Source organism: Rana temporaria, chromosome 4 (genome assembly GCF_905171775.1).
Source record: "Rana temporaria chromosome 4, aRanTem1.1, whole genome shotgun sequence".
In the NCBI taxonomy this organism is placed as follows: domain Eukaryota; kingdom Metazoa; phylum Chordata; class Amphibia; order Anura; family Ranidae; genus Rana; species Rana temporaria.
Window position 1 is genome coordinate 280754177 of NC_053492.1, and position 12083 is coordinate 280766259.

At 42.8% G+C, this 12083-nt stretch overlaps 1 protein-coding gene across 1 annotated transcript in view; it reads right to left on the bottom strand.

Moving 5' to 3' along the window:
* The window catches only part of TRDN (triadin), a 299517-nt gene that overhangs the window by 16489 nt on the left and 270945 nt on the right, over positions 1–12083 (bottom strand). The window contains exons 14-15 of the mRNA XM_040347781.1: positions 10942–10992; positions 3116–3169 (exon numbers count right to left, since the gene is read on the bottom strand). Of these exons, the coding sequence (XP_040203715.1) occupies positions 3116–3169; positions 10942–10992 (105 nt within the window). The remainder of the gene's footprint in view (positions 1–3115; positions 3170–10941; positions 10993–12083) is intronic.

Below are 12083 nucleotides of genomic sequence, written 5' to 3' on the forward strand. Positions count from 1 at the left end.
GTCCACTGAGAGGTATCGGAGGTGACGTTGGCGACAGATTGCCCCTCTTTTTTACATGCTCAATTGTATTTTGGATTATGTGAGTACCCCTGTCTATTTTCTTTGAGAATTAAAAAAATTTTAAAACGGTATCACACCATCGATGCTTTATTTCTTTGGGGCGAGAAACTGACCAATCTGGGACGAGAACTCCAAGTAGGACCTGCCGTTGTTGGATCAGAGCCCATCGAGAGAACCATCTAATGTGGTTGGATCTATATGCTGTTACCTTACAGCAGTAAGGTAAGGGGACATCCTTACTTACCCTAAAAGGATCACTGGATACCCATTTCCCTCTCACTCCATATTGCGGACCCACACTTGCACTTTTGCTTTCTTGGACTTTTGAAATGTTACTTATATTTATTTTTTGTTGATATTTTTCAAACTCTGTTGATGGACTGTTTATCACCAGTATAGGAGTGTCACTTAGCACAGCTATTTGGAATTTTTTTGCACCAATATTTATAGTGTATTTCATCACATTAAGAGGAACCTGTTAGTTATATGATTTGCACCAGTACTGTTATTGTTCACTGATCATTTATATTTATTTTTATGCTGATGCCATTTGGGCTATATTGCTCCTCATTTCAATTACACCTATTTTCATTCCCCTCCCCCACCTGCTTATTCACTTATCCATTCACCACTGATTAGCGCAGCACTACCCTCCCCATTATCAAAAGGTCAGTTTACTGTCCTGCAAACTTCAGAAGGGCCAGACGGTGGCAATTGGGAGTAGAAAGGGTCCTGACATCAGTGTGAAAAAATAACGTCCCATAGTTTGTTTCAGTGGGAGTAATTGCGCCCCATCAATTGGTGTCAGAGTAAGGAATTGTGCCCCATCATTGATGTAATCGGGCCCCATTGTTGGTGTCCGTTAATGAAATTGTGCCCGGCTGTTGCTGTTATAGGGAGGAATTATGCCCATCTTTGAGGTCATTGGACCCCATTGTTGGTGTCATTAGGAAAAATGATGCTCCATTGTAGGTACCAGTGGATACCAAGGGCATGATAAAAGCAAGAACAGGGCCACAACTGGCCCTCGGGCCACAGTTTGGAGACCACTGCTTTAAACATATGCAATGCTGTACATTTATATGTCAAGTGGCTTTACTGTTTGTAGAATTTCATCTGTAAATCTTGTGCAGAGTTGGATCTTTCATATACCTTCTAGGCCATGTATTTAAAAAAAAAATCCAATAATATAGTACTACATCAAAGCTGAAAATGTGCATATAGACACACAGTTAACCTTTTTATTGAAAGTAGTGTTGCCTTATGGGTGTATGTGAAATCTCCATTAATAGCTGTAAACTATTGTAATTATGAATTTAGTTCAACTAACTTTGTATATAGGTAACAGAGCCACTAAGAAGGTTAGACTAAGCAGACAAGACGGTGCCAAGGCTTGTATATACAAACAATGGAGATCCAAAACCTTGTTTTACACCTACTCACTTCAAAGGATCCCATGCTGGGCTATGCAATGAAGGGAGGCCAACCCGTAATTAATACCTATTTTCATGGGGAAAATTCTATTAAATCTCCAGTCCCAGAATAGTCACAAGGATTTGCATGAAAGGGTGCTGACTTATGTAGTAACCGCTTCAATCAAGTGTCAAGCTATACCAGCCAATGGGGCATCAGCATGCAGGGATATACACGGAGTCTAGGGGAGGATAACGCTCTCTTTTTGGAACGGCAGCCATCAGGATGGGACTAAAGGGTATTTATGGAAAAAGGTCTGTTTTACTTGTAACTGAATGTGTTTGTACATTAATATTTTAAAGGAATATACTCTGTATTCCTCCATGTAAATATTTTACTTTAACCTAATATTTTCTGTGTATTAGATTACCAACTATACTCCAATAAATGTTATTATGTTAAAGTGGAGGTTCACCCTAAAAACAAATTTTTAACATTAGACTAAGCATAGTAAGGGCATTTACTTTTGGCAGGTCTTTTTTTTTCTCCGTACATACCTTTATATTCTGATTTGGTCCAGGGCTTCCGCATTCTGATGACTCCGGGACTGGGCGTTCCTATCCCTGCCTCAGGGTTCCGATGAATGCGGGACTGGGCGTTCCTATGCTTTGGTTCGATGATTGACGGCTTGTGAAACAGGTGACCTGTCGCACAACGCGCGTCACCAGATTTCCGGAAATAGTCGAGCTGCGAGTCGGCACTATACGGCGCCTGCGCAGTCAGCTCTACATGGCGCGCGCAGGCGCCGTATGGTGCCGACTCTTAGCTCGGCTATTTCCAGAAACCTGGTGACGCGCGTTGTGTGACAGGGGACCTGTTTCACAAGCCATCAATCATCGAACCGAAGGATAGGAACGCCCAGTCCCGCAGTCATCGGAACCCGGAAGCCCTGGACAAAATCAGAATATAAAGGTATGTACGAAGAAAAAAAAAAGACCTGCCGAAAGTAAATGCCCTTACTATGCTTAGTATGCTAAATGTAATGTTAATTATTTTTTTTTTGGGTGAACCCCCGCTTTAACGCTTTCACTCCTGGTCAAAAGAACTCTCATTTAACCCACATCATATCTTTGAGATATTAAATCTTAAATATATATTATTTACGGGTAACAGTAGTCAGTTTATTTTCACAGACTAGGTTTCATTTACACACCTAGCTTTAGGCCTGGTTCACACTATTGCAATTACAGATGCAACTTAAGTTGCATTGAATTGCATCACAAGGGAAATTACATTGTTTTTGATGGTGTCTGTTTACATCAGTGCGACTTTGGAAAAGATTCTTGTACTACTTTGGTGCAATTCCAGTGTGATTTTGTCACCATAGAATATACTGTACAAACCTAATCCAAGTTGTATGCTAGTAGCACTACATAATCACACTGAAAGTCGGATCAAAGTTGTATTGCAGTAGTGTGAGACAAGCCTTATGCATTAAATGTATATTTTACTATAGATATACAGTTTGTGTTATGTACTGTTGTTAGGGTTGAATAGATTTCATATTGAGAAATAAGCTTGTGTCTATTCATACAGTTTGCAAATAATCAGATATTTGATAAAGGCTAAAAAAACAAGTTACCTTTGGCTGGAGCTTTCTTTGCAGATTTTTTGTCTGTTTTTTCTTTAGCACTTACTAAAAAAAAATGTATACGATTATGAAAATAATGACTTCTTACTGTGTTCACAGCATGCTTGGTTGGGTACTAAGGTTTGGTGCATGCCCTGAATTAAAATGAGGTACCCTAAAGCAGTAAAACGTAACACATCTTTCTCTATTTTATGTACAGTGGTACAATGTTTGATCCCCTGACAGGTTTTCTCTTATGTCTGTATTATCACCTTACCCAGTATAACAATTCAAAATGGCTTTACAGCCAAACCACAGTTTCAATACAAGGTTTGTGAACCCTTTCACATTACTTGGATTTCTGCTTGATCTACAAGTAAAAATGCTAAGCAAACACAATCTGCCTAAATAAACTAATAGCACAAGCATCAAAACTGTATGTACTCACAAAATAGTGAAAATGTAGGGTACAAACATATTAAAAAGTGTCACTTTAACCACTTGCCCTCCTGAAGGTTTTACCATGCCTTGTAAAAGTATTCACCCTCCTTGGCATTTTTTGTGTTTTGTTGCCTCACAGCCTGGAATTAACATGGATTGTTTGAGGATTTGCATCATTTAATTTACAGAACATGCCCACAACTTTGAAGATGTGTTTTTTATTGTGAAGCAAACAACAAATAGGACAAAATAACAGAAAAAGTCACTGGGCCAGATTCAGGTAGAATCACGCAATATTTGCGTGGGCAAAGAGCAAAGATTTTTCTCTGCGCCCACGCAAATATTTTGAAATGCCCGCGATTCACGGAGCAGTTGCTCTGTAAATTGCGCGGGCGATATGCTAAATAGCCCTGCGTAAGGGCGCCTAATGTAAATGATCCCGCCGGGGGCGGGAATCATTTAAATTAGGCGCGCTCCCGCGCCGAGCGAACAGCGCATGCTCCGTCGGGAAACTTTCCCGACGTGCATTGCGGCAAATGACGTCGCAAGGACGTCATTTGCTTCTAAGTGAACGTGAATGGCGTCCAGCGCCATTCACGGTTCACTTACGTAAACGACGTGAAATTTAAATTTCACGAGCGGGAAGCGCAGCTATACTTTAGCATTGGTTGCGCCTGCTATTAGCAGGAGCAGCCTTATGCTAAAGTCGCCGTACGGAAACTCCGTACCTTGCGTGCGCAGGGCGCAACTTTTGTGAATCGGTGGTAGTATGCAATTTGCATACTATACGCCGATCACAATGGCCGCGCCCCCTAGCGGCCAACGCAAGAATGCAGCCTGGGATGTGAAGGCATAAGGAGGCTTATGTCTGTCACATCCTAGGCTGCAGTCGGTGTAACGAGGTTCCTGAATCAGGAGCACTCGTTACACCGGAGCAAGTAAGCCCTTGTGCCGCGCAACCTATGGTTGCGCGGGCGCAAGTGCTTCTTGAATCTGGCCCAATGTGCATAACTATTTACCCCCTAAAGTAAATACTTTGTAGAGTCACCTTTTGCGGCTATCACAGCTCCAAGTCGTGTTGGATAAGTCTCTATGAGCTTGCCACATCTTACCACTGGGATTTTTGCCCATTCCTTCTGCTCCAGCTCCTTCAAGTTGGATGGTTTGCGCTTGTGAACAGCAATCTTTAAGATTTTCTATTGGATTGAGGTCTGGGCTTTGATTCCAACACATTTATATGTTTTTCCCTAAACCACTCAAGTGTTGCTTTAGCAGTGTGTTTGGGGTCATTGTCCTGCTGGAAGGTGAACCTATGTTCTAGCCTTAAATCCCACACAGAGTGGTACATGTTTTGCTCAAGAATATCCCTGTATTTAGCACCATCAATCTCTCCCTCAACTCAGACCAGTTTCCCAGTCCTGGCTGCTGAAAAACATTCCCACAACATGATGCTGCCACCACCATGTTTCACTTTGGGGATGGTGTTCTTTGGGTAATGTGATGTGTTGGATTTGTGCCAGACATAGCATTTCTTTAATGGCCAAAAAGTAAAATTTTATTCTCATCAGACCAGACCATACATTTTGGGAGTCTCCCACATGCCTTTTTCACGAACTCAAAATGTGCCATTTTGTTTTTTGCTGAAAGTAATTGCTTTCTTCTGGCCACTCTGCCATAAAGCCCAACTATATGGAGCGTAAGGCTTACTGTCGTCCTATGTACAGATACTCCAGTCTCTGCTGTTGAACTCTGCAGCTCCTCCAGGGTTACCCAGGGTCTCTGTGCTGCCTCTCTGATTAATGCCCTCCTTGCCCGGTCTGTACGTTTTTGTGTGCGGCCGTATCTTGGCAGGTTTGCTGTTGTGCCATGTCCTTTCCATTTGGTTATGATAGATTTGATGGTGCTCCTAGGGATCATCAAAAATGTGGATATTTTTTATAACCTAACCCTGACTTGTACTTCTCAACAACATTGTCCCTTACTTGTTTGGAGAGTTCCTCGGTCTTCATGACAGTGTTTGGTTAGTGGTGCCTCTTGCTTAAGTGTTGCAGCCTCTGGGGGCCTTTCAAAAAGGTGTGTATATGTAATGACAGATCATGTGACACTTAGGGTGGTTGCACCAGAGCTTTTTATGAGCTTCATAACAAAAGGGGGTGAATACATAAGCCCAGTTGATGGTGGCTTCACATGTGGACTCTCTGATCAGAAGTGCATTCTTTGATCAAAAGTGCGAGTTAAAAACCAGGAGTTTGAAACAGGAGGTAAGACAGGAGTCTTCATTATTTTTTTCAATCACTGATCCAGAACAAGCTTGCAGCTAATAAAGTTGGAACTCTTGCTATATAGATTCAGCGGTGCAGCAGACGCTCTCATCTTAGTCTGCTCACCCCAGGGATAGTGAGAGCAGGACGCTCTCAAACGAGTCGGCTCTCCCCAGGGATAGTGCAGCCAGGCAGGGTCCACCACACCCCCCTAGCCAATTGATCCAGGGTTGCACCGATCGCCGTTAAGGGGTCAGGAAGGAATTTTTTCCCCCGATCGCTGCAGATTGGCACAGCACGCCTGGGGTTTTTTCGCCTTCCTCTGGACCAATCGGGGAGAGAAGACTCAACGAGTGAAGGCTCACTTGGACAGTCTTCCACCCATCACGTCCGGCGTCTCGCGGCTCTTCCCGCATCCGCGCCAGACCAGGCCTCATTCGCGGCCGCCGCAATTAGGAAAGACTGATGACAATGTGACTGGCGACAATGGCTAATCTGCGATACTCTGCGGACTCTATTCGAGGTCTGAGACAATTCGCAACAGCATTACCAGCCGTCACCAAAAAGGCCTTAAAAATAGAGCAACTTTTGAGATTCGATCGACGATCGACCATCAAAAATGTTAACTATTTAACCCAGCTCGAGCACATATCATGTGCTTTGATCAACACAAGATCGGCAGTAAAACAACGATTAGAAATCCACGATTTCTTACTACAAAACGATCTTGACTGCCTCTTTATTACAGAAAGCTGGCTCTCAGACGACTGCAACACCATTCTCGGAGAATTGGTGCCAGAAAACTATCGCATTATAACGGAAAACAGAATAGGGCAAAGAGGAGGAGGCCTGGCGGTGATCCACAAGAATCGCATTACAATCACTAAGCCAGCCCTTCAAAATCCTCTTCCATTCATGGAAACCCTTACTCTTCAACTTCAAACTTCCCCCCAGGAGACTGTTCACATTCTCCTCTGCTATAGGCCACCTGGGCCAAAATCGCAGTTTTTGCCATCATTAACGGAGTTTATATCCACTTATACCCTTAACAGCAAACACCTTTTGCTGCTCGGGGACTTTAATCTGTGGGCCAACTCCGCACAGGATCCCATTGCGGACGCCTGCATTGATCACCTGGAGGGATTAGGGCTACAGCAACTTATATGCGGGCCAACACATGCTTCAGGTCACACACTCGACCTAATTTTCAGACAAAATCTGAAAATAAGCATTTTAGAAAATGAACCATTGCCATGGACAGACCACCATGCAATTAATTTCATAATCTCCAAAATTCCCCCAGTGATAAAAGCACCCAAGCCGGTGACAATACACTGGGCTAGATCTCAGAAGAAGCTCCATTCGGAACTCTTCAAATCTACCTTGGGAAACAGAATCAAAACAATCCATCCACATCAAACAGCCGCAGATACACTGGATGCCATAAACGCAGCCCTGCTACAGTCAGCCGATTTAGTAGCACCGAAACGCAAAGCCTGCATCCGAAAAAGAAAGTCCGGCTGGTTCAACAACCAGCTGTCGCTTCTGAAGCAAGAGCGCAGAAGGGCGGAAGCCGCCTGGAAAAGAAGTCCTGCAGAGGATAACCTCATCATCTACAAGGCAATAACAACACGATATCATAAAGAAATTTTCAAAGCCAAGAAACATCATTTTTCTATGGCGATTAACAGCGCCCTAAACCGCCCCCGCGAACTCTTCAAGATGGTCACCCAGACCATGAATCCAGGATGTCTTGAAGTCCCCAACTCAGACACCCAAGAGTTCTGCAATGAACTATCGGATTTCTTCATCAACAAAATTGAAAGAATCCGGGAAAGCATCATGCAAAACAATACCCCCCTCAACCTCACCGTCAATCAACCACAAAACACCCACAGAAACGCTCTACAATCAACAAAGTTCACTCTGGAACCGATCTCCATCGATACCACAAAAAATATCATTGGTGCTTTGCGGAACAGCACATCGCCCAATGATATCATCCCCACCAAACTGCTGAAGGAATGTGCCGACATCCTGGCACCACCCATCACACAGCTTATAAACCAGTCATTTAAGGAAGGCACAGTGCCATCCCTGTTGAAAGAGGGCACAATCCAGCCCATCTTGAAAAAACCTAACCTGGATCCCAAGGACCCAACTCACCGCCGTCCCATAACAGGCCTAAATGTTCTCTCCAAGATAATGGAGAAAGTAGTGATACAACAGCTGCAACAGCATCTAGATACCCACAATCTACTGGATCCATTACAATCAGGCTTCCGTCCCGGACACGGGACAGAAACGGCCTTAATCAAAATATGGGACGATGCCCTCGAGGCCGCAGATGAAGGAGAATCTTGTCTCCTGGTTCTGCTGGACCTAAGCGCAGCCTTTGACACGGTAGACCACAAACTGTTACTGATGCGACTAGCCAAGGTAGCAGAAGTCGCAGAAGGTGATTTACCATGGTTTTCTTCCTTTCTTGAAAACCGATCACAAACAGTTAAATTGGGTTGTTTCACGTCGGAAAAGCGCACGGTGTCATGTGGAGTCCCCCAAGGATCCCCCCTGTCACCGGTGCTTTTCAACATCTATCTTCGCCCTCTCTTTGATATTATCAGTAGCCAAGAACTACTCTATCACTCTTATGCAGACGATACGCAACTGTATTTTCGCATCTGCAACAAAAAGGATCATCATCTCAGTTTAGAGAAATGTCTCTCTTTGATAGAAAACTGGATGACTAAGAGTTATCTTAAACTCAACAGTTCAAAAACAGAACTCCTTATGTTTCACGCCAGCCGAAAGAGTCAACTGGCAACAACCTGGACACCCCCGCCCATTCTGGGCCAAATCATCACCCCTAGCTCCAAAGTCAAAAGTCTCGGGGTCATCTTCGACACCTTCATGACAATGGACGCACAAATAGGGTCAGTAGTCAGCGGAGCGCACCATCTGTTGCGCCTACTACGCAGACTTATTCCATTTATCCCCAAAGAAGACGTAGCATTCATGGTGGGAACAATCGTGAATTCCAGACTGGACTATGCTAACGCCCTGTACCTCGGACTCCCAAAGTACCAAATCTCCCGTCTGCAAGTCGTTCAGAATACGGCCGCCAGACTGGTGACTGGGAAAAAAAAATGGGAATCAATCTCACCTTCGTTGAGAACCCTTCACTGGCTGCCAGTAAAAGACAGAATTGCATTTAAAGCACTCTGCCTGACACATAAGTGCATCCATGGGAAGGCTCCGCAATATCTTTGCGACAAGATAGAACCTCACAATTCGAATCGCGTTCTGCGATCCACCGACCAAAATCTGGTCAGGGTACCAAAAACCAAATACAAGTCCAAAGGAGAAAGAAGGTTTGCTTTTCAGGGTCCTAGACTATGGAACGCTTTACCAACCAGCATTCGGTTGGAGGAAAACCACCTGACTTTCAGAAGACGGATCAAAACTCTGCTCTTTTGATGTCATGAGACACGAACAACTAGCGCCCAGAAGCGATTCAGTTCGCATGCGCCGCGCTTTATAAGTTTTTCATTCATTCATTCATTCACATGCCAATTATCAGTTTTTATTTTTGAAAAATAGTTTTATGTATATATTTTTCTAATTTTACTTCACCAACTTAGACTATTGTGTTCTGATCCATCACATATAGCTCAGTTAAAAAAAAACATTGAACTAAAGGCTGTAATGTAACAAAATAGGTAAAAAGCCAAGGGGGGTGAATACTTTTGCAAGGCACTGTACCTCCTTCATGACCAGGGCATTTTTTTTTACTTTTCACCACTGTGCTACTTTAACTGGCAATTAAGTAGTCATGCAACACTGTTCATGCAAATAAACTGTATATAACTGTATATAATTGTTTTCACACAAATATAGCTTATTTTTTATGGCATTTGATCACCACTGAAGTTTTGAAAAAAAATTGAAAATAAAAAAAACATGTTTTCTGATATAAAACATATAAACCAAAAAAATCTTAAATTCTTCAAAAAATTCAGACGAAATTATAATCTGCTACGTATTTTAGGTAAAAAGCGTATATTAATTGGTTTGTGTGAATGTTATAGTGTCTATAAACAGTGGTAAATTCACTTTAGAGTAAACTGTAATCAATGAACCAAGAATTATTGGCCTCATTTCTACGTCACTAGTAACACAAGGGGGCTAACAAGCACTTTGTGTGATAACATCGTCTATATAAAAGGTACTCTTAACAGATTATGAGGGGTCTATTAACCACTTCCCATCCAGACTATTGTCAATTGACAGATAGGTGTGACATTTGTCGGTTTGGGTGGGCGTCATATGACGTCCTCACGGAATGGGCTGCGCTGCAGCGCGATCTTTTACTGGCTGTGTCTATTGTGATTGGTTACAGTGATCACATGGTACTGGCAGCATGTGGGTACAGTGATAAGTCACCAGTTGTGTTGAGAGGCGCCTTCTGGGATGACATAGAACACATTTTTCCCAGACAGACAGTGCTCCAGCAGTCATATTACTATAGGCTAGATGGGAAAGTGTTAATCAATCTTTTAGCTGCTATCAGTTTGCTTAAACTGGCAATTAGCATCCTTATTGTCTGTGTTTAATATTTACAAACTGGAGCTGAATGGCACTTTAAAGGATAAGTTCACCCTTTAAAAAAAAATAAAAAATGCACATCCTTTTTCAGGTAAAAAAATGTGCATTTTAGTATTTTTTTTTACTTGGCGCCTATAAAACTTTGCACCTGCAATCAGCAGATCACAGGTGCCGTGCAGGACTCCTGCAGACTTGTCAGTGTATCTGTCTGCTCGTACCCCATATGGGCAGGTAGATGCACTACCAGAGCGTTCAACAGCACCAAGGTAGTTCATTAAGAGCAAAAAGCTGTCACTAGAGGCAGACTGTACAGGGACTGCAAGAGGCTGATACCAGGCACAATTCAGGTACTTACACTGCTTGCATTTAAATTATTTAATTATTCATTAATGATTAAAGAGCTGCATACATTTCTGTCTTTTACATCTGCTTAGAGTTCAACTTTAAACAGAATAGCACTTATCCTTGCAAGGCTAACCTCAACGTATATCTCTGTTGTAACGAAAACTATAGACATTGAAATGTACTAACTTTTGTCAGTTTCTTTTTTCTCAGCTTTTTCAGGTTTTTCCTTGGCAGCTACTGAAATACATAGATACACAAATAAGAGACTGTGGCATTAAACGATTACACATAAGAAAACATACAACAACCATAACTTACTGTATGTAAAAAAAGTGGTACAAAATAAATGTTCTATATCACCTAATCAGCAACATACCTGTCTCAGTGCTTGCCTCTTCTGCTATATTAAAAATAAACCTTGTTAAAGTGACACTAAACTGTGGTTTAAAAAAAAATGTATATTAAAGTATACATTCCTAACTCAAAAAAACTTTTATTGCACCTCCAAATCCCCAAATTTCTGTTCTGACACTGTTAGAGGGTGGCTACATTCATCATACATGGACCTACCGCATGTAGGGATCAAGCCACCCTCTATTGCTCACTCTGAAGATTGACTAGGAACTATGGGCTATGCGATTTGTAGTGTACATAGAGTAGTGCACAGGACCACAACTGCTTGTTTCAAACAAGTGGACGTGGGGGGGGGATGTTCAGTAACTCATGGAGGAGGATGTTACAAAGAGGTGGAAAACACAGCAAGAAACAATTTCGTGATGTGACGAACACGCGTCGGGACAACAGAGCATTTACCGGGAGCAGTACCTGACGGACGGTGGACGAGCGTGGTGCTCGTGGCTACGTGACCGCCATTAGACTGCCCCATGTGAGTCTTTTACCGATTGTTTTTATGACCTATTACATTTTATTTGCTGTACGGTTTTATGCGATGTGCCCCCTTCTCTTCTTCCACCCCTACCTCTCACACCTCACTACGAGCGGACCGCTCCATGGATGTTAAGGGGAGAAATTGGTAGCAGGAAGAAGACAAGGATACGAGCTCGGCGCTCGTGGAGATAGGCACACGCTCCCTACACACTCTGTAAGTTGTGTAAGTGGATATCTGACCACTCTCTTGCGCAATATTTCCCTCCCTGTCCAACAGGAGGATAAGGCTACAATATTTTTACCATTATCTTTACATGTATGATCAACTACTGAGATCTGATAAGAAGATACCCACTAAATAGGAAGCTGGTATAGTGATAATCCATTTGGCTCTGAATGTCAGCAGAGAGGTAAGCTGTCAAGATTCACTATTGGTGAGG